The sequence below is a fragment of the Lissotriton vulgaris genome, chromosome 2_1 (genome assembly GCF_964263255.1).
Source record: "Lissotriton vulgaris chromosome 2_1, aLisVul1.2, whole genome shotgun sequence".
In the NCBI taxonomy this organism is placed as follows: Eukaryota; Metazoa; Chordata; class Amphibia; order Caudata; family Salamandridae; genus Lissotriton; species Lissotriton vulgaris.
The window spans coordinates 2,101,650,644-2,101,674,232 of NC_141687.1; the positions used below are offsets into that span (position 1 = coordinate 2,101,650,644).

General features: G+C 48.2%; 1 protein-coding gene across 3 annotated transcripts in view; it reads right to left on the reverse strand.

Moving 5' to 3' along the window:
* Positions 1–23,589, reverse strand: part of NEDD4 (NEDD4 E3 ubiquitin protein ligase) — a 1,992,497-nt gene that overhangs the window by 386,376 nt on the left and 1,582,532 nt on the right. For all 3 annotated transcript variants that reach the window (XM_086958341.1, XM_086958342.1, XM_086958340.1), the window contains one exon: positions 16,215–16,310. In XM_086958341.1, coding sequence (XP_086814467.1) covers positions 16,215–16,310 — 96 coding nt within the window. The remainder of the gene's footprint in view (positions 1–16,214; positions 16,311–23,589) is intronic.

The following is a 23,589-nucleotide window of genomic DNA, read 5'->3' on the forward strand; positions in this document are numbered from 1 at the left end:
CAGACTAACCAGGTCCAACTTAAGCAGACATGAGATTGGTACTGGGGGACCCCTGGGGCCACTCTCAGGTCAGCTTAACATTGGGAATGGACGAGTTAGGTCTCTATCAAGAGGCTCTAACAGATCCTTTCGAACCAATGGCTCTCTCAACTCTTCTCACAGAGGGATGACTTCCCCTAAGAGGAGAGTGTATGAAGCTGAAGAAAGGGCAGTCAAACTGAGGATTGAAAGGGAAGAACTTGCCCTGGTCAAAGAGAGACTTGCCCTTGCTAGAGAGCAAGAATTATGTGGGCTACAGCCCACTGGTGGCAGCAATAAACCTAGCAATAGGGAAAGGAGTTTTGATACAAAGCACCTGAATAAGATAGTGCCCCCCTTTAAACAAGGGGATGACATCCACAAATGGATTACTGCTTTGGAGAGGGCCTGCACTGTGCAGGGTGTTCCCCAGAGTCAGTGGGCAGCTATCTTGTGGCTCTCCTTTGATGGTAAAGGTAGAGACAAGCTCCTCACTACTAGAGTTGAGGATGCTAACAATTACCAAATCCTGAAGAATACACTGGTTGATGGGTTTGGTTTAACCACTGAACAGTACAGGTTGATGTTCAGAGATACCCAGAAAACTCAGTCTCAGGATTGGACTGACTTTGTTGATTGTGCCACTAAGGCTTTTGAAGGCTGGCTACTGGGTAGTAAGGTTACTGATTTTAAAGGATTGTATAATCTAATTATGAGGGAGCAAATCTTAAGTAATTGTCAGAACCAGTTATTACACCAGCACCTGGTAGACTCTGATCTGACCTCTCCACAGGAATTGGGTAAGAGGGCAGACAAATGGGTCAGAACCAGGGTCAGGCCTAAAAACCAGGGTGGTGACCAGAAAAAGGAATCAACCAAGCCTCAAGAGAAGGGTGGGGATAAATCCACAGAGAAGACTTCCCAAGGGCCCCAAAACTCCAACAAGGGTGGTGGGTCCCAGAACACTCCTTCAGAGCAGAAGAAACCTTATTGTCATACCTGTAAACAGGTGGGCCATTACAAAAGTGATGCCAGTTGCCCTAAAAATGGCAATAAGGGAAATATACCCCCAGGTAATACTCCTAAACCTCCTGTTACCACTAGTGGTAATCCCCCAGGTGGTGGGAGTGCCCCCAAGAATGTGGTTGGCATTACTTTGGGCAATCAGGAGGACTATGGCCTAGCCAGGTCCCCTGACCACACTCTTGTCTGTGAGACTGGCATGGGGTTTGCCAACTTCACTACTGGACCCCACATTTTGGGAAAGTATAGACAAGAGGTCATAGTGAATGGTCAGAAAGTTGAGGCATTCAGAGACACAAGGGCCAGCATCACCATGGTGATTGACCATCTGGTCCCCTCTGCTCAACTGACCCCTGGTTTTACTTATCAGGTGACAGACATTCATGGAGTGAAGAGAAGGCATCCCATGGCAGTAGTCAAGCTCAGCTGGGGTAATGTCACAGGGCCCATGAGAGTGGCAGTGACAGATAACCTACCTGTAGATTGCTTACTGGGGAATGACCTGGAACTCTCAGCATGAGCTGAGGTGGAGCAAGAAACTCACTCCAGAATGATAGGCCTATCCAGACAGGTTAGTGGGGCAGTAATAGCTACAGCCCCAGTCCAAGCACCATTCCTCCCTGAAAAGGTTGGAAGGGCAGTGGTAGCCACTGCCCAGGCTCAGACAGACTTTCCAGAACAGGATAGGAGGGCTGTGACAGTCACAGCCCAAACACAAACTGAGTGCCCTCCTGAAAAGGTTGGCAAGGTTGAAATGGTCTCAGCCTCTACTCAAACAGATAGTGAGGTTGTGAAGCCTGAAACAATGGATCACTCCACTCAAACAGAGAGCATTGAGGAGGAAGAAGAGTCTTCCCCCTCCCAGACACTAGGTGAGAGCCAGTCTCCTCAGGGAACTGACTCTACCCCTGTTGAAGGAACTGCCCCAGAGGTAGTCAGGCCTAGCCTGGCAGAGCCCCTGATGGCAGTGGACCCTTCCCAGGTGGGACCCAGTCTGGAGCAGGTAACCTGCACCTCTCTACCCTGCCTCAGTCAGCCCAGGGCTGTGGAGGTCAGGGAGGCCAGTGGTGGACCCCAAAGGGCCCCCTGTCCAAAAGAACCCCTTAATCAGCAGATTAGGATCACTGCAGCTGGTAAACCTAGCCAAGTGAAAACAAAACAGACTCCTGAGGGATCCCCCTTAAAAGTAGTTAGGGACCTCCCACAGCTGGACACTGTTGGGCACAGCCAAACATGGGGCCTAAAAACCCCAGACCTGACCTGTCCCTCTAGTAAGCCAAACAGAGGGACTCAGCCTCCAGCTTTAGGTAGCCAGAGGCTGACCCTGAGAGCTCAGTGCATCTCAGCTAAAGAGAGAAAGGCACATATGATGAATGGTGATTGGAGGAAGTTGAGCCCAAAGGTAGAGGAGCCTCACTTCAGTACTCCATCCCAGCATCAGCCTTCTTCTTTCCCAAAACACACCAGAGACAGAGATTCCCTATGGTGGAGACCCTCAGATACCCTTAGGGTGAGGGGTTGCCTAGTGGACCATGACACAGGGGGAAACCAAGCCAGAGCTGGTCCTTCCTTATATGGCCACTTAGGTAATAGAGGCTTACCTGGACAAGGATAGCCTTATCTCCTTTCGTTTGGGGGGGGGGTTGTGTAGGAAGGTACCTCCTGACTATGGTTGCCCCCAACTTTTTGCCCTGTGTTTTAGCTGGTTTTTGACATAGTCGACCTGGGATCCTGCCAATCGGGACCCCAGGCCTACTGCTCTCTCTGTAAAATGGATTCCATGTACCCTAGGTGCATTTCCAATTGGTACTGGGCCACCTTATCAGACCCTGTAACTCAGGGCATAGGTGTACCCAGGGCTGCCAGGGGCTGCAGCATGTATTATGCCACCCCTGGCTGGCCTCCTAAATTTGACACAACTGGCTGCATGACAGCTGGGGCAAAGTCGTGTAATCACCCTTTGCTGTAGATATAGTATACCTATATCTAACCCTAAAATTGACACACAGATTCCTATCAGTCACTCCTATGGCAGGCCTTAACAATCCTGAAGGCAGAGTGCTTGGAATCGTGTGAGATGGTGCTCTGGCATGAGCTGAGCCTGTCTGCAGCTTGCGGAACCAAGTCCTAATAGCTGTTCCATGATATCGCATACCATATACTCTTAAGTGCATTATAATCCTCGCGGTTAAATGCTATCTTTGGTATTGCTTTATCAAAACATGTCGAGTAAGGTGTCATACGAATTGGAATACTAACCCCTCGCCAATTCTGGCGACAGGGTTAGCATTCCACCCTTCTAGAGGGACACAACATGTATGTAACTGTGAACCCCGGTTAAAGTTAACTAAAGCCTCAGCTCCACAAAATGGATGCTGCCACCACAGACACGAGTCTGACCCCCTGCAGCTGGGAGTCCTTCCAGCGAGGGGAGCCTGGACAAAGGGTTTCCTGTCCGGGGCGGTGCTAGCACCGTCCCAGACATGGTTTTGTGTATCCTGGGTAGGCAGGGCTTTTCAGGAAGGTGACTGCTGAGTGGCACCCCCGGTGCTCACTACGCATAGGCCGGTCAGAACCAGTTCCAGGGGCACACCAGCCCCTGGCCTGGGGAAAGTCCGGCATGGCAGAGGGGTGTAACCACCCCCCTCCTAGTCCCACCCATAGGCAGGACCTAGTCACCGGGTCAGCCCCCTTTTTTAGTATAAAGATGGGAGCGGGCCCCCTGTTCAAATTAGATCATCTTTGGAATCAAGACACGACTTTCTGCGAAAGGACTTCACGATTTCTTCATCAAGATTCTCCCTTGTGGCTAAGGAGTAGTCACCCTGCATCCGCAGGCACCATCCTAAAGAACACTGCGGTCTGCTGCAAGTCCTTCATCACGAATCCGACGACCCAGCTCGACGAGACCCGGCTTCCCTGGCACCTCTGACCTCTACTCACCTCTACAGCAAAGCTGAGAACCGTGAGTGCGACGAGACCTCGAGGGACCGACGATCGCCAAGACTGCACGACATCTTTACTGCAAGCCCACCGTGTCCTCCACGGGTGAGTGCTTTGGGGTCCGAGAAGCCCCGACCCTGCGCAGCTCCAGCACCCAAGATCAGCCTCCCTGCATCTCCACGATCTGCGTGGGGCCCTTCTGCTGTTTGCTGTGCACCGCGTTGTTTGGCTACTAGCCGGCTGGCTTGTGGCCTTCTGAACGACGCCCGACGACATCACTGCTGCTGGTCTGGTTGCTCCAGACTGGCCCTTGCTTCCTTCTTGAAGAGAGGCACCCCGGACCCTCCTGGTCCACTCCAGACGCCATTTTAGGTCCACCGCGTGGGCTTGAATTTGCCAAGGCTTTGTTGCCCAATCCTGGGTCCAGCGACGCCGACAGCTTCTATCTTCGTGGGACAGCTCGATCCTCCTTCCTGGTCGCCGACAACGCCTCCTGGTCCGTGAGATCTCCGAGCCCAGCGTCACCCACACGCCTTGTCGAGGTGGCTACCATCCGGTGCCCTCCTGGTGCCCACTGACTACTGGCTAGTAGTCTCGAACTTGGTCCCCTCTGCTTTCAGGTGTCATCTTCCATCGATCCAGGCTTGGATCCACCGAACTTTCTTCACTGGTCGCCGGCCAGCAACTTCTTTCTTCCAGGCTCCTGGTCCGTCAACGAGGATTCCCGACGTCTTTTGAGTCCTATGCAGCTGCAGCCCCTGGGCTAGGTAACTTCGGCATTTCGGTGCCCCAGCATAGCCTCACTATCCAAGGGTCAGAATCTACTTTCGTTTTCTCCCTACCAGGTCGGGTTCGCCCGAGAACACTAACTTTGCAAATTCTAGCTACCATAGACTTTGTCCCGCATCTCGCGTGAGAGTGCACACACTGCACCCGAGTCCCCTGGGTCTCCTAGAAGTAATCTAACGATTCTATAGTCAAGTCCTAGCGATTCCAAAGCCTATTAGTACTGTACTTACCTGCTAGTAATTTCGCATTCCACTTTTCAAGAATATGGTTTTCCGTGCCCCTCGGGCATTTGTATATACTGTGCTAACTTAAGTATTTTTGTAAGAGTTTTGGTTTGTGCTTAGTACCCTGTCCTCATAAAGAGTACAGGGCTGTTGTGATTCTTAATAAATAACTGTTTATTTTCATAACACTTGTGTGGTGTCCTTTCACTTGGTGTTCAAGGGGTATATGTGGTATAACAGCTGGCTTAACACGCCCTCTCGAGTCTTTAGCCTTAGACTGCTCGTATCCACGCTACTAGGATAGCTGGTCTATAAGGTTGACTTACAACCAATCATCAATAAGGGTTGCTGGACTGATACATAGTGTTCACTAGAATAGTGACCACTGCATATCAGGCCACCTTCTCACACAGAGCCTCCTGGCATAGGGTCCACGACCCCACCCCGCCCTGTTTGTTGCAGTACCACATGGCGGTGGTGTTGTCCGTGAACACCTGCACTACACTCCCCCGGACAGAGAGGAGGAATGCCTTAAGTGCAAGTCGGATCGCCCGCAGCTCCAGAAGGTTGATGTGGAGCTGGGACTCCACCGGAGACCAGAGACCTCTGATCTCCGCCTCCCCATCCCAGGAGGGACGAATCCGTCACCAGTACGTGCTCCGGGTGGGGTAGGGAGAGGGATCTGCCACTGACCCAATCGCGGTCCGTGAGCCACCACTGCAGCTGTTTTGCAGTGCCCTGGGAGATCAAGACATGGTCGGACAAGTTGCCCTGATGCTGGGCCCACTGAAACTTCAGGTCCCACTGCAGAGCCCGCATCCGCTACTGGGCGTGATGCACCAGAAGGATGCAGGAGGCCATCAGCCCCAGAAGCCGCAGCGTCAACCTGACCGAGACCCGGGATAAAGGGTGAAAGATCGGAATCAGAGCCTGAATATCCCGAACCCGCTGTTCGGGTGGATAAACCCGAAACTGCGCCGAGTCCAGAACCCCTCCGATGACGAGGAGCTTCTGAGAGGGACACAGGTGTGACTTCGGCACGTTGATGGAGAACCCCAGCAGATGCAGGAGATCGGCCGTAGTCTGGAGGTGGCTGACGACTGTCTGAGGCGAGCCCGCCTTTAACAACGTCGAGGTAGGGAAAGACTGAAACCCCTAACCTGCGCAGATGGGCTGCGACCACCGCCATCACTTTGGTGAACAACCGTGGGGCGCTGGTAAGGCCGAAGGGGAGCACAGTAAATTGAAAGTGCTCGTGGCCTACCGTGAACCTGAGGTAACGCCGGTGGGCCGGCAGGACGGGGATGTGAAAATAGGCGTTCTGCAAGTCCAACGCTACCATCCAGTCTCCTGGGTCCAGGGCAGCTAAGAACTGAGCCAGAGTCAGCATCTTGAACTTCTCCTGTCGGAGGAAGCCGTTGACGTTCCGTAGGTCCAAGATAGGGCATAGGCCCCCTTTGCCCTTCTTGGGTACCAGAAAGTAGTGGGAGTAACAACCACACCCTACTTCTGGCGCAGGAACGTGCTCAATGGCCCCCTTGGCCAAGAGGGCCGTGACTTCCTCTTGCAAAAGTTGCAAGTGATCCCCCGACAAGCGGTGGAATTGCGGTGGCATGGCTGGAGGGGTCGCCTTGAAGGGGTGGGAGTAGCCCCTTTGGACGATTTGCAGCACCCACCTGTCCGACGTGATGGTGAGCCAGTGGAAGAGGTGATGGCGAACCCTGCCCCCCACTGGCGTCACATGGGCCTGAAAGCACGGACTAGGAGGGTTTTGAGGCAGGTGCTGCGAGGGAAGGTTTCCACAGCCGTGCTGTTGGACATTCTGCGGCGCGTGGCTGGCAGCACGTGTGGGGGCGCCCGTTCCTTGGCCACGAAAGGAGCGAAAGGCACCCGTTTGCTGACGAGGGGCCGAGAGGCCCAAGGACTTGACCGTAGCCCTGGAGTCCTTAAATCGCTCAAGCGCATTGTCTACCTTGTCGCAAAAGAGGCGACGGCCATCAAACGGCATGTCCAGCAGAGTGGCCTGGACATCGGCCGAAAAGTTGGCGGACCTCAACCAGGCGTGGTGTCGAACTGCCACTGTCGTTGCCATCGCCCTGCCCAGTGAGTCCGTGGTATCCAGCCCACGCCGGATGGAATACCGTGCTGTATCTGGACCCTCCGCAAGGGTTTGGGCGAGTTTTGCCCGGACCTCCTCCTGACACTGTGGCAGCTCGTCCGCGACTGCGTCCCACAGGGTGTGGATAAAGCGGCCCAAGAAGCATGCGGTATTAACTGACCACAGTCCCAAACTGAGGGAAGAGAACACCTTCCTTCCGAACTGTTCGTACCAGAACACCTTCCTTCCGAGCTGTTCGTACCTCTTGGATTCCCGATCGGGCGGAGTCGTCTGGAATGCAGTCTGGGAAGTGGAGGCCTGGATGACCAGGCTCTCGGGGTGGGGTGGGTGGACAAAAAGCAAGGGTCGCCAGGGGCCGGGCGGTAGCGTCCGGCCACGTTCCTATCCACAGGAAAACCCGTGGCGGGCTTGGACCAAGTGCCCACAAGAACGTCACACAAGGCCTCATTAAACGGCAGCAGAGGCTCACTGGAGCTTGCCTGCGGTTTTAGGACCTCTGTGAGGAGGTTAGTCCTCACGGCAGCGACAGGGAGTTCAAGGTTTAGGGCCTTGGCTGCCCTTGTCAACACTACACTATAAGCTGCCCCCTCCACCGTAGCCACGGTGGGAGGGGAGAAAAATCCAGTGTCTGGCAAAGTGTCAATGCCACTGGCCTCCCCAAGCTCATATGTCCAGTCCTGTGGTGACTTGTACTCCCGTGCCAGAGGGTCCTCAGACCCCTCCCAATCACCCTCGTCACCCATCTCCTGTAGCACAGGTTCAACAGATGGGTCCTGTTCATGGAAATAGAAATCTCCAAAAGCCGTCGGTAGCGGCGCCCATCGGCGCCGCTTCGGCGCCAGAACCGGACCTGGGGTAGAATTGGGGACGGCGCCCATAGCAGTCACCGGGGGTGACACCCGTAGGGCCGGCGTTGGCGAGGTCGTGAGGTCGACCGGCAACGACCCGGATCCGGAAGCGGATCCAGAGAGGGCCTGCAGCGCCAGGACCGAAGCACCCAACGGCATCGGAGCCTAAGCGCCCGACCCGCCAGGCCCTCCAGCCGGGGCCATTGGCCCGAAGGCGCCACGGGACCCGGCTGAGGAGGGAGGGACCCCTTGGCCATGAGGTACCGCTCGACCTCCTCAGGCATCGCGTCTTGCCCAGGGACCCTAAGGTGTGGGCCAGACGGTGACGACAGTGACTCCGGCGGTGTCACCTGAACCCCCGGCCGCATCGTGCGAGCGTCGGGGTGGGTCGGAGGAACGATGATGTCTCTCCGACCTCTAATGCCTCTTACCTGAGGACTTGGATCCCGACGACCGATGTCCACTTCCGGAGCTGTGAGGGCTCCGACCCCGCGACCTGTCCCTCGACCGGGACCTGGAGCGGCGCAGGGCCGACTGCCGGAGCTCCAGTCACTTGAGAGACCGCTCTCGCCTAGCCTTAGACGTCAGAGCCCGGCAGTCGGAGCAGGTGCGGTCGTCGTGGTCGAGGCCTAAACACTTGAGGCATCGGCGATGGGGGTCGGTAACCGACATCAGTTGGTCGCACCTGAAACAGGGTTTAAACCCGGGCATCCCTACCGGCACCGTAGGAGTCAAAGACTCGAGCAAAGAAATGATCAAAAAGATCAAAAAGTTTAGTCAAAAAAGACTAAGGGGTAGAGCTTCTCCGGATCTGCGCTAGCTGGCGCGGAAAAAAGAAGAACTGACGTCAGCGCCCATGGGCAGCGTCTAAGTACTCGGACGACGTCATTCCGGCGCTTACGACGGACGCAGAGCCACGGACGACGCCTGCCGGCGCGCAGGGGTATTGCTACGCAAAATTTTCCGGATCCAGTCTGACGCCTGGGGATATTCTAAGGTAAGGAATCTATCACTAACGTGTCTCTTTCAGATAAATAACACACTCCTCTGGGACATGGGAAGAGGGAAGGCAGAGGATACACACCTCATGTGGATCATATTTGGCATTCTTCCTGGAGCACTCTGGACATTTGTCAAATAAAGCAGGCATGTTGACAACCAAAGAGTGCACCAAAGGATTACCAAGAAGAAAGGCACCAAAAACTTGAAAACAAGTGAAAAAATCACCAAAAAACCCTTGAAAAGGAAGAGCTCAATGCTCCAGGGTCCTGCTTGCAGGAGCCGGAAAAAAGAAATGAAAGTAAAAGGGACCTGCAGTGCATTCTGGGATATTGTGAAGTTCTGGAAAGTTCTCTTAAAGGCACAGTATCCTGTTTTGAGCCACATAATGGCAGCCTATGGGGCTTGTCTGTCCACGCCTTCCTCTCTATCATTCCAGAGGGGTTTTGCTGCTGAAGCAAGGGAAATCTGGACAGGCTTTGCTGTTTGTGGATTTTTGGTGGAATGTCTAGTTGAAGTACTGGACAGTGTAGCCTGGTTATATAGGCTGCATTATCTGTCTTTAATTCTCTCTTAAGTGTCTGTGCAGTTGTGCATTTTTTCGACGCCTTAAGAGATTATTTTTGATTGCTCCGGGGTCCACACACATGGGCGGGACTATTTACTAGATTATGACTATACACAGAGATCCCCTACTACAGAAGGAACTTTTTAGGACTTTCATCATCTACAGAATATTCTCCAAGGGCTTGAACTATGCTTGCCTCCTGCTGAAGTCTCAGGGACAAAAGACTTCATCTCCAGCTCCCCTTTCAATTTCCTTGCTGGGAATTCTCAACTCCAGGCATTTCCGTGTTGCTGGGAGCTAGAAGCGCGACGCATTGAGAGGAAGCATGTCACCACCGCAGCTGAAATTGTCGCATCGCCGGAGAAGCGGGCCTTCACTGCATCTCCCTGGATGCGTGTGTTCATCTAAGCTGCCTGCTTTCGCATTACCGGAGAAGCGTGACGCCATCGAGAGTCGCCACCGCATCACTGGAGAAGCGTGTCGCAGGGCCTGTGGTGGCTCCAAAGTACAGAGTTGTCGCAAGGCTGCCAGGGAGTTCACGCATCGTCATCGCATCGCCACATCCAGGGTGCCATCTTCTCGCATCGCAACCGGATCGTCGCATCGTAGCAGGCCGAGAATCTACGCATCACCTCCGCACCGGTAAGGATTACGACGCATCCCCTACTCTGCACAAGCATTGAGGCACGACGCATCATCTCCCCCGGATCACGGAACCGACGCATCTCCGCTTTTGCGAGCCTTTTGTTTACTTTGCGTTACACATCCAGGTACTTTGTTGAGAACTTTGTCGCATTCATCATCAACTTGAACTAAGTAAATTTTATCATCTTTAAATCAATCTTAAGTGTAGTATTGTGGATTTTTGTCATTTGAGGTCTTCTGTTTAAGTCTATATAAAGAATACTAATTTTTATAAAATCTGTGTTGTGTTCATGTGTAGTGTTTTCACTGTTTTACTGTGTATATATATTCACAAATGCTTAACACACTGCCTCTGAGATAAGCCTGTTTGCTCATGCCAAGCTACCAAGTAGGTGAGCAGGGGTTATTAAGAGTGTAATCCCCTTATCCTGACTTAGAAGTAAGAGTCCCTATTTGGACAAAGGTGAATACCATTGCCAACTAGAGACCCCAGACCTAACAGGAACCTATCACTGGAGAGAGTACAATCACAGAACGAGAAGTATGGTATGAATCTGAGGAATCTGCTGCTAGATAAAGTATCTACCAGAAAGAACATTACCCAAGGTAAGTAACTTGTTCACCTGATACAGAACTTCTAGTCGTGAATTCATTATCACTTAAATAGATCCCAAAGTAGTACCTATTCGGAGGTGGGCCTGTGAATGAGCTCAAACCAGAGAGGCCTGTAGGACCTCTCGGTGAACCAGACTGTCCAGACAACAGTACATTTGTCTGGAGGGACATCCGAGTGTGCCCCTGGCAAATTTCCAGGACAGGGATGCTATATGCTAAGACAGAGGTAGCAGCTTTGTTCCTGGCAGAATGAGAAAGCGGTCCTTCCAAAGGCTGCTTTATGGTCAATGCGTAGCATAAATCATATCTTAATACAAAGCACGATCCAGGAAGGGGTGGTCCGCTTCTGCACAGCTTTGTCTCATGGGCTCTAGAGAACGCCACAAAGAGCCGATTGTCCACTTGGTGTCATTTTTTGTAAAATCAATATAAAAGCTTTCAGCTCTCTTAAGGTCCAAGCGTTGGAGTCTCTCCTCCTTAGAAAGGTGAAGAAGAGCATTGAACGCCAGCAATGTGATGATTTGACCAACGTGGAACAGCATCACAACTTTAGGCAAAACCAATGTCTGTGTCCACAAATCAGCTTGTCTGGGAAAAAGGTTGACACAGCACTTGAACCTTACTACTCCACCACGTTAGTGTTACAGCGTCAAGGAAAACCTGTGGGTCAGAAGACACAAGCAACTGCCAAGAAGCAGCTCAAAGGGAGTAGAAATATAGTAGAAATATGGCTTTTCACCCTGAAAAGCCAAATAAACGCAGTATCCTCCGCCTGCTTCTTCACTCTTTGAATGTTCCGTAAGATCTTCAAGTGGTTCCCTGTCAACATCAGATGCACCGTCACTCATGCCCTAATCACCATCCGGCTGGACTACAGAAACACACTCTACGTATGAAATTATATGACACTAGAGACTATCCTATGGGGTAGTGATTTAAATATTGTGCTCAATAGATGAAAAGACCCCGCCCATGCAGTGGCAATATCGTTCAATCTGCTGCCCAGGCACTAACAGAAATTATGGATACTTACAGACAGGTGGACATATGGAGGATTAGAACCCACTGTTACAAGAGGACACCAGTTATCTTACTCACAATTCCTGGGAAAGATAAGACTACTGGGTAGGCACACAAGACATGTGCCAGGTCCAAGTCGATTGTTCACTTAACCCCCACATTCTCAGATCACTCGCCAAACATTTATTAACCAAATTCACAAGTTATTATTTTAACTAGCACACTTCACATATAAGAGTGTCCTCCTTACCCACTGGCTATGTGGACTATTTTAACCATCTGGTTCCTTGGTGGTTGAATACTGCACGTCATCAGTTTCACACTGCATTTCGTACACTTGAAGAAATAACTGCTGAAGTTTCTAGCATGCCCACATGTAAGGCTCCTGAAAATAGTCTTACAGGAGAGTTTTAGAAGGCATACTCCAATCGTCTGGGCTCTAGGTTACTGCAAACATAAAATGAAGCACTGAAGTCTAGTATCCGTCCCCCATCACAACGCTAAACATTACTTATTACACTACTGAAACCAGGGAAGTGTGAATCCTATAAACCATTATCTCATGTTAATATAGACGTTAAGTTTCTTACCAAGGCGCTGAGGAATTGAGTATTACTATTGCTGCCTGATTTGGTCACGCAATACTAAGCAGATTCATCCCAGGCAAAACTACCTTCCCAAATTTATGATCTCTATTTGCTATCTTGAATCAACTCAATCTAGAAATAGAGGCTGCTGCAGTTTTCTTAAATGTCACCAAGGCTTTTGACTCCCTTGAGTGGGGATTCCCCCTAGTTTCATAAATTGGATTTGACTTTTATTATACTAAACCCTCTACTAGAATATGGATTAATGGGCTTCTTTTGGATTCTAACCCTTTCAGGAAGGAGACAGTCAAGGTTGTTCACTTCCACCTCTTATATGCTACAGCCTCTGAACCGTTGGCATATGCAGTTTACCAACTGCATGTCAGAAGAGGCCTAAATTTTGCCTCACGTAATATAATTATATACAAACTGCACCACCCTATCTCTTTGCAACTCCGCACCCAAACCGTAGCCCTGTTATAAGGGAATTTACACTGTTCAAAAATACTGTCTCGGATAACTAACAATTTGAATAAATACCTGGATTTTCTGTTAACCCCTGGTACACACCCTTGCATTCTGCATTTTCCACTTCTTGGGTGACAGACCTCGGTTAAATACTTAGGTATTTGAATTAGCCAAACTAGAGTCATATTTATATTAGAAAATTATAGAGTGCCAATGTCCAAGACAGAAGAACAAATCTAGAACTTGAATAAGATCACCATATCAGTAAAAAGCAGGATCTCAGTGATAAAAATGATTATTCTACCCAAACTACTCTACTTGTTCAATAATATTTCCATTCTGATGAATAAAAAATCTTCAGGAATCTCAGATAAAATATAATTACACTAGCAACAGTAGGTTAACAGCCTAAGACTATATGTAGGCTATCTTGTTTTAGGTTTAAACCTATAATAACAGATAAAACTCCACCGAAAGTTCCATCACCGGTGCGAACATATAAACACTGACAAAACACCTTTGCAACCATAAACTAAGTGCCATTCAAAGAAAGGAAAAGATGAGTGAAAGAGGCATTTTTATTTCTCCCTGAAGGGGTCAATACAATGTAACTTTGTTATACATGGTAGCACGCAAAAAGACTGGGCTAACATTATTCTGCTTGTGCTTTGATGTTTAGGGATGTCACTAAAACATTGTATTTTCTTCCTTCTGCTTTCAGTTTTGTGGTCTTTCATCTAAAGATGCAGTGTTTAGAAGTATGTTTTAGGTCTTATTTAGCCATTTTATAAACTGTAGAGAATTGAGAAATATCAAAATCATATTTGATATTTTGGCTACATTTGATTTCACTTATCGGTAACATGGCTGGTTTCATTAGAATCTTTCCTAATATGTGCCATCACATTTACCCACAGACAGAGAATGGGTTAAATATTTTGACACATCAGCCCCCTTTTCTAGTGAGTCAGTATTGATTGTAATTGAATTGCCAAACATCCCAAGCTTTAAACATTCAATGCAAGATATAGTGACAAGTATATGTGAAAAGAATGTTGTCATCAAGCATCTGAGATAGTGGTGAAAACATGACACCAGATGTTTGGTTAACATGGAACGCAGTGTCACTTGAAATGCTGCTGAAAAAAGTTCCTACCAAGTTCAATAATAGTGGTATTGTTTGTATTTGCAGTAATTCAGCTACGGATGCGAAAAAAGGTGTATGATGGTCTGTCAAAATCGATACCTGAGCAGAAGTGCTTCCCTGTAACAGATCCTTGTCACTTGCTAGATGGTATGCTGAAAGCATCTGTACAATCTTCTGAGCTAATGAAGAATGCTATTGACTTTGTAGTTTATTCTGGTGCAGTAAAAATTTATTTGGACCTCATATACCCTGTGCACACTAGCTATACACATGCTCTATCAGTTCTGAAAGCAAGCAATCATTAAAATTAAATTTAAATTCCATAAACACCGGAAAAACACTGTTTCTGTTGTTTTTAATAAAGCGAAAATGTGTAACAACTGATAATCACAGTTTTTTATTTAAGGTACTGAAAAAACCCCACCAGAATTGACCAAAAATAGAAACTGAAAACAGGAAAGCCTAACTATATGGGAGATTCTTACCCCGCATATTGCACCCTCTTCAGAGAATCTTTCAGGGAGAACCTGTATACCTTGTGTCAAGACGTGTTGGCTGTTAAATAGATAGGTGATTCTCTGAAAGACATTCTGAAGAGGATAGAGAAGCCGTGTGTTGAAAAGGAATGGCAGCACACAGCCTCATAGAATGATCTACAGAACCTATCTTGTCGAATGTTATATTTTGCTACCTTTGGAAGAAATGTTCGATCCTGCCTCCCAAAGGGTGGTCATGTGTCACTGAAGGCAAACTAAAATGATTGGGCGGCTGATACCGAGGGATGCAGAGAGGGTACGGAGAGGTTCATGGCCACTAGTGTCCTGGATGTTATCTGGATAATCCTTTGCCTTATCCCAAAAGAACTGGGGTGCCTGTTGTGGAGGCGGTGCTGGTACCAAACCCCTGGAATAGACTCGAAAGGGGTGGCAATGCTGATGGTGCTTCCGTGTCGGATTGGAAAGGCCTAAAAGCTTGCCATAGCCCACCTTTATTTGGTGCTCTCCGTTGCTGAATCGCTCTTCTCACCAAACAGTTCTGTCAAATGGCATATCCATCAAAGAGGCCAGCATATCACCAGAAAAGCCCTGGATCCCATCCAAGCATGATGCTGAAGCACTAAACTCGTGCTGGATGCTCTTCCCAAAGTGTCGTTAGTATCCAGTCCAGAGCAGATGATGTAATTGGCCAAATCCTGAACAAATTGGATGGTTAGAGCCAGGACAGTGTGAATTTCTAAAGGAACAGTTGCCACGATCTCGCCAACAATGTCAAATAAAGCATGGGAACATCCCCCCAGCAAACAGCTAATATTTAGCGCATGGAGGGCAAGGCTGGGCAAGGAAAACATACGCTTACTGAATGCTTCAATTATTTTCAACTCTGACCATGGGAATCGCAGGGTCTAAATTAGGGTTCAAAGGAGGCACTCTCTTCAGTTGATGGTCCAGGGGATAAACACAACCCAGTATCCAGGGGAGTGCCCAATCCACTGGTCTCTTGTAAGTCCATATACAGAGATTGTCATCATCAAAGATTTGGAGAAAAATAAACCCCATCATTTCCATTATCATCTCCAAAGACTAGCCGACTTTGATCAAAATTCGAACTGAAAAACTGTTGGAGAGTTGGAGTGCATTTCTGAGGGAAAGACATGGTTCTGTTTGAATTAGATTGAAATGGGGGGAGGTGTGTCGGTACAGTTTAGAGGCACAACCTTGGTTGGGGTCAAGATTAATTTGGCTCTGAGTCAGATTGGACTATAGTAAAGCGGTCTTCCTTCGACACCATCATCGATGTAGAAGGGATCAGCGTGGATTTTGGAAGTCAGCTCCTACCTCCGAGTGGAAACAGAGGCCGGTTCAAGAAGCCATAGACGGCACTGAGGGCAGAACTACAGACGGTAACCCAACAGGGGGTTCTCTGTGGATCCTTGCAGCCCGAAGGTGCACTTTGTGGGGGTCATCACAGATATTTATTTGCAACAATCCATACAAAAAACATTTAAATAAAAATATTTGAGTCATAGTTTAGATCAGCTTTCATCTGCTCCTATCAATCCCCATTTGCATTAAAAATTACTGCTAGCGATCTCTATTAGGTGTTTGGCACAAACCTTAACACCAATATGTGTGGGGAAAAAAATAAAACCGAATTTAATACTAACCTCATTTGAACACATTTAATTAAGAACAACTATTTACCTGACCAAAAAGTTCTTCATCAATTGTAAACCTTAGGTCCAGCTCTGTGGGGTCATTCTCTAGAATCCACCTGAGAGAATTGCAATATTCACTGTCCTACAAAAAACACAAGGAAGTTCTGAATCAGTACATATTTATGCCAAAAGAGATAATCCTATATAGTATAAACAAGCAAGGCTTGGGGCAGTGACTACCTGGACTGGACCGCTATACTATATGTAAACAAACCAAAGTGTCCAGGAAGATTAATACCATGGATTTGATGGGCACCCTAAACCATCAATTAGAGGGCGCCTCAGCTTTATTCAGCTGTTTTTTTTATATTTGTATAAAGAAACAATTACATTCAATTGTGCCCGTCGTGAAATGGATAACACATCATTAAAACAGTGATATACAATATTCATTTGAACAATTACTCAAATACAATATATACAACACAAAAGGTTTGTGCAATAGTGACAGAGAGACATACAAATAAGCAAATTCATACACAAATGTGTAAATACAGTCCTGTTTGACCAGTCCTAATTCTGTAAATAAGCACTAGGCAGACATTCTCTTTTTATGGAGGTTACTCATCCTGCCTGTGAGCCAGAGATGAGGTACACACGTTTTTTGGGTGTTGCCTGGCAGGGGAGAGAATTACACTAATTCCCTTATGGCACACCCCTAATTGGAATGCCCCATACTCATAGAAGTCAACGTGTTTCAAACCTGTCAATCAATCAATCAAACATTTGTAGAGCGCACTACTCACCCGTGAGGGTCTCAAGGCGCGATTGTAGGGTTGTCCTCAAGACTTGGACTTGGCCTTCAGTTCTTAGTTTAACAGTGAAAAGCCAGCTACTGGGGAAGGGCGGCGTACCTCGTACCATAAAGGTTATTTCACTCTAGTTAGGGCTAACTTTGTGTGACGTTTGTATCCGGACCTGCGTGGGCTTGATTTCTCCTTATGCGGCAAAGCGTCTCAGGGGGTCACAGTCAATCTCGCTCTGCTACTTGAATTCATTACAAAAAAAACTGTTGCTGCTGGAAAGAATCAGTCAGCGTGCAGGAATCCACCGTGCTGTAAACTTTCCTTCAAACAAGATAATCCAGCATATTATCTAAGCCTAGATTTTTACGTAATTTAAAAAAGGCCATTTGAAATTAGACTAGTATGTTGCACTGTGTTTAAATGGACGGATGTATGTTTTTGTGGTTTCACAAAGTAATACTTAAAAGAAAATGCAGCACAAATGAGCACTGAATTCAACACACATTGATCTCATATTGGCTATTTTTTTTATTTTATTAAAACCCAGTCATATTTCAATGACAATGTAAGAACCTCTCTGTGTGGATGCTGGGCAATATGTTATTTCTGGGTCGATAATTTAAGCTTAGTTTCACCACTTCGTCATATTTATGACAAAACAGCTCCCTGTCTTGAATGCCAAGTTCAAATAAGTCCAGCGGTAAATGAATTTTTGAAAAACATAACACCTCAGTGTCAGAAATTTGGTTAATAATTTGGGAGAGTGTGACCGCTACAAGCTTACAAAAACAATATGGTTAGGTCAAAACAGGCAGCCTAAATAGCATTTTTCTATTGCTCCCTTTCCATTCAAATTATCCAACAACTGATTCGCCATTAACTCAGATCTTAAAGGTTAAGCATAAAATGACTTTGTTAGCATTTTTACAGGTGGAGATACAGAATTTAAATATTTTTATCTGTCCATGGACTGTCTGTGGGGAAATGCATCTGAACCTACAGAGTGGGTATACTTTTTTTAATATAGCGTACATCTTTTTTATAGACATATTACGGGCACCGCATTGTGGGCTCAAAAGGTACATGTTAAGGGTGACTTACTAAACTATAAAAGTAGGCTTTCCTACATGGCAAAAACACTTTTCCTTGCCATATGATACTGCAGTTTCTTTAAACTGCAGCCTCACCAGAGCCCAATGATGCTCCTGGCAGACATTCCTTTGTCACATTTGTGGGCAGTTAAATGCACATTGCAGCTCACATATGGCATTGAACCTTCCTTGCCAGTTTAGACACCAACTCCAGTAGACATATAAGGATGTTAAATATGCCTAGAGAGTTCCCATGCCAAATTTACAATAATTCATATTAACAACTGCGTCTTTAAGCTATTCATATCCAATTTGTAGGACTTTTGAGAAGAACATTGAGAAAGTGTATCTCAAATGTCTATGGTCTCAACAGGTTTACTATTAACAGTTAATCTGGCAAGGCCAAAAAACCTTTCCATAAATGATGCTTGGCTTGAGTACAAACTTTTGAAAACAAGCATTTACAATGCAATGGGTCTCGCAGCATTAAAGTTTGAGTTACTGGCATTGTAAATGACAATGCTTTGCATACATTTTTTTTTTTTTATTTTCAATTGGTATATAAACATTGTTTGTGAATGGTTAGCTGTTGCCTATGCTAAGAAAAGTTGGCAGTAATATAGAGTGCTAGTCTTGCTTGTTATAAGTGTGCTGATTTAGAGCACTCTGATACCTGCGGGTAAAGTTTGCACTATATAAAAGTGAAAACTAATAAATAAATAAAAAAAGCCTACCTGTACCACGTCCATTCTTATTCTGCGATGCCACATATCTTTGGGTCCCTGTACTTATTAACTGCACCCGGCTGTGGGAAACCTCCATGGCAGGAACAAAGTGTTGCGCGGCAGACACGGGCAATGTAGCCACTGTCCTATGGCTGCACCGCGGGGTAACAGTGTAGGGGCAGGAAGGCAGGCAATTGGTAGTGCTGTGTCATCAATCAATCAATCAATCAATCAATCAGTGACACTTATAAAGCGCGCTACATACCCGTAGGGTCTCAAGGCGCTGGGGGGGGGGGGGGGGGGGGGGCCGCTACTGCTCGAGCAGCCAGGTCTTCAGCTTCTTCCTGAAGGAGAGGTGGTTTTGGGTCAGGCGCAGGTCGGGAGGGAGGGAGTTCCAGGTCTTGGCGGCCAGGTAGGAGAAGGACCTTCCTCCTGTAGTCGCTCTTCGGATGCGGGGGACGGCGGCGAGGGCGTGGTTGGCTGATCGGAGGTGGCGTTTGGGAGCGTAGAAGTTGACTCGGCTGTTGAGGTAGCTCGGGCCTTGGTCGTGTAGGGCTTTGTGTGCGTGGGTGAGGAGGCGGAATGTGATTCTCTTGTTGACGGGGAGCCAGTGAAGGTCTCTCAGATGTCCGGAGATGTGGCTGGATCGTGGGATGTCGAGGATGAGTCTGGCTGAGGCGTTTTGGATCCGCTGGAGTCTCTTCTGGAGCTTGGCGGTGGTGCCGGCGTAGAGGGCGTTGCCGTAGTCCAGTCGGCTGGTGACGAGGGCCTGGGTGACGGTCTTCCTGGTCTCTATGGGGATCCACCAGAAGATCTTTCGTAGCATGCGTAGGATGTTGAAGCACGCCGAGGAGACGTTGTTGACTTGCCTGGTCATGGAGAGGGAGGAGTCCAGGATGAAGCCCAGGTTTCGTGCATGGTCTGTCGGTTTGGGTGCGGTGCCCAGGGCGGGAGGCCACCAGGAGTCGTCCCAGGCGGAGGGTGTGGAGACCAGGATGAGGACCTCCGTCTTGTCCGAGTTCAGTTTCAGGCGGCTGGTCGTCATCCACTCGGCTACCTCTTTCATCCCTTCGTGCAGGTTGGCTCTGGCGGCGGCGGGGTCGTTGGTCAGGGAGAGGATCAGCTGGGTGTCGTCGGCGTAGGAGATTATGCTGAGGCTGTCATAGCAGTGTAGTTCTCTGTGTTTGCTGGGGTTGGGGGTTGCTATTGGCTGACAAGAAGTGGTGAGGAGGTGCCGGTTCGGTGTGCAAGCTTCCTGATCTTGGGCAGGCGACAGGTAAAACAAGATTTGAACTATTTCTTCCTTTTTTAACTTATATAGTCTGGCAACGTGCTAGTCTGCTTTGCATGATACATTTATTTGTATGATAAATAAAGCCATACATTTATTTGTATGAGGCGCCATTTCTGATGATTTTGAAGGTGATGCAGCTAGTCGTTAAGATGATGCAAGCATAGTAGAGGAAACAATGTAATTCCTACAGTGTGAGGAAATATAATTCTTGATCGAGTAGTGTTCCCCAGCGAGTACCCCACCGTCTCCATGTGCTAGCTTGCAGTGCATGTGATTTCCCTCCTGTGTCTGCTACGAAGACGCAAATACATTTGCGTCCATCTTTAACATGTCCTCTTTCAGATCCGCCATAATTGGATTGAATATTCAGTTCCTATATATACCGTGCCACCGTCTTTTTGTGGTACACTTTACACGTTTTTCAGCTCTGGCGAGAGTAGGCCCTGATTCTGCCATGAAACCTTTTTCCCTGTTTCCCGACTCTAAGGGCCTCAACCCAGGCTGCCTCTGTACCAGTCACCCCTGCCTTACTCCTTGCGCGGCTCCAGCCCAGCCCAGCCTTCTGCCTGCCAAGACTGTATTCAACCTTCGAATTATCTGCTCCACTCCTCGAAAATACATTCCTGTCTCGTAGCTCAAGTAAACATCCTCCCGGCTGCGGGAGCATGGGCCCGGTCTTTCTGTCTCCGTGCAAGCAATTCATAGACTCCGTTGCCATGGTAGGACCATGCCCCCTCACCCCGCATGCCGATACGTAGACACGTATACACCCAGACAGTATAGAGTAGTCTCTGCCCGAGAGACCTTCCATCCAGACACTACAGTTCTTAAAACATACGATATTAGATACGATATTGGGATCAGGTTGATCTGACATCCCAGACTTATGTCTACACTTGTAGTGCTAAGTGTCAAGCCCCCTTCACCCTCCAGCTACACGTCAGATTCACGTCAATCTGCTGCGCGCGCATCTGTGTCATGATTTTCTGCTGACATTGCAAGATTCTCCTATGTATCCTCCCATTTTGTGACCTCATGATTAATGACGTCTCTAGTACACGCCTTCATGCACGCCTATTGTAACGCCTTTATTATGATGTATTCATGTTTTATCTCCTTTTTTTCCAGCTGTTACGCCTACTGCCTATTCGCTTAATGTAATGCATTGACTATATATATGTACTTCTGTAAATAATATGTTGTCTGTCTGCCCCTTCCCGAACCCGTGTGGTGACGGAATGGTTATGCCACCTTGGCTCGAGCCAATAACCCAATTCCTTTTACAGGAATAAAACCCTTTTGAGTTAACCTCAATATCCCGGATTTTGCCTCTTATTTTTCTGAGTTATTCTTATTGATTATTGATTATAAATTATGCATAGGTAATCGATTTTACCACAGTTCTGGCGCCCGAACAGGGACCCCTCCCCCACCCCACGCGCCGGAGGTGCGTTGCAGGCCTAGCCCCCTGCCACAGCCGGACGGACAACTACGCGTACCCGCAGGATTTCCTGCATCTCCCTCAGGCCAACGGAGGTGACTGAGGCTGCGATCGACACCCAGACGAGGCGGTGAGGAGTGCGGAGGATCCCGACCTGAGCCTAGCTGAGAGAGCAAGATCCGAGGTATACGGAGGCCCACCAGATTCCGAAGTTCCGAAGTATCTACGTCGCGAGTCGAGTCCGAATCCAGTCCGAGCCCAGTCCAGTCCAGGGTTTCCGAGGCCTTCTGTTTCCGTGCTTCCTGGTGAGTACCGTTGCTAGGGACGCATCCTGACGTGCGCATTAGTTTGTGCCGGTCAAGACAGGTTCGGGTACACGAGCCTGGTCTGCACTGTTTAGCAGTGTATCTATACTGTTTAGCAGTATATCTAGAGTGCATCTGTAAGGTGTATCCGTGCCGTTTAGCGGTCCATCCTGTTTCACGTGGTTGGTAGGTTTTCAATGTAAATGTAAATGTAAATGTATTGATGTCGTGGTATGAGTGAATGTTCGATCTTCATTATTGTGCTTACACGTGTTTTATGTGTAGTGTGTTCATATCTAAGTAAGAACCAAGTAGCCAGATTTCAGAATGCCGTTGTTTTCCAAACTAAGACAGATAAAAACCCGTAAAGGGGTTCTAGAAGAAGCTGTTCCCATTCCACCTAGGGACACTCCAGGGTACTTTATGTTCCATAAGCACGGACTAGATGCCGTTTTGTTTCTTGACTTATGGGTGGATTACACTAAAGAACTGTCAGAGAATCAGAGATGGCCCGCTGCTGGGACATGGGATGCAGAATGCATCATGAGAGTAGAAGAAGCATTGTGGAAAAAGAAAGCCAGACAGTCACAGAAGGATGCCATCGAGTTATGGCGTAAAGAATCGCATAGGCGTACCGAAAAAGCTCACAGATTAGAAGAAAAGAGTAAGGAAGAGTCTGACAAGATCCAAGAGAACGCATTAGTTGAGGAAGGTATCAGAGTAAAGTTAGAACAAGTAGACAGACAGCGAAATACACTGATGAATGGCATGTTCCCCATCCTGTCAAAGGGCTTGCCAAAGGCCTCTCCGGAAGTACCGAAGGACCTACCACCCCCATTGCTCCCGACTAAAACGCACCAGAAGACAGCAAAGGACATTTTCCTCTCTTCCTATTTAGACGATGTAGCTCCCGCATACGTTAATGCTGCATTGCCACAAGTGCCTGCACCTGATGGTCAGGACAATTATGCTCTTCCTCCCCGACAAGCTACTCCCCCGATTCCTCCTGGTCTTCCAGCACTCCTTCCACCTCTTACTGTATCTACTTCCCTTGATACGAACCCGACTAACCCCTTCGGAGCCGGCGCCTCAGGAGGTGCGTCCGGAGGAGCGATAGGTTTCCAGACCCCACCAGCTGCCCATCGCATGAGTTTCAGAGAAATAGCGCAACAGCGTACACCTAGAACAGATATTACAATTCTTGGAGATCGCCTTGCAGACTGTAGGTATGATCCTGTACCCGGTAGAAAGAATGACGAGAGAATGTTACTCGCGTCAATACGTTTACGGCGAGTCACGAACTTCCTAATGACATTACCTGGAATGACGGAGCACCTAGATAGAATATATCAGTTTGTTCAGACAGGAGTAGGGCCTGACAGTATTAAGGAGGCCATGACCTACCAGAAAGTGGATACTAAAGCCAAGATATTGCGGTTTCTTATAAACTGCTTTATTAGAGAAGTGGATAGGCCGGGTATGAACCCGGACGACGTAAAAGCACTCCACAGATGGGGTCAGAATATAACAGATGGACAGCATGACAAAGAGGCCTGTATAGATAATATGTACCGAAGAATCAGAACTGCAATTAATAAGATGCATGAGAGAAGACAGCCCGTACCGGAAGTAGATTCCGACAAACATGAATCCTCAGAGGAGGAGCCAGAGGCGGAAGTCGAGACACCGGAACACTCACAGTTGCCGGTTAGGGAAATGATAGCTTACGTAGGTAAAGGAAGACCGTTTAATAATTCGA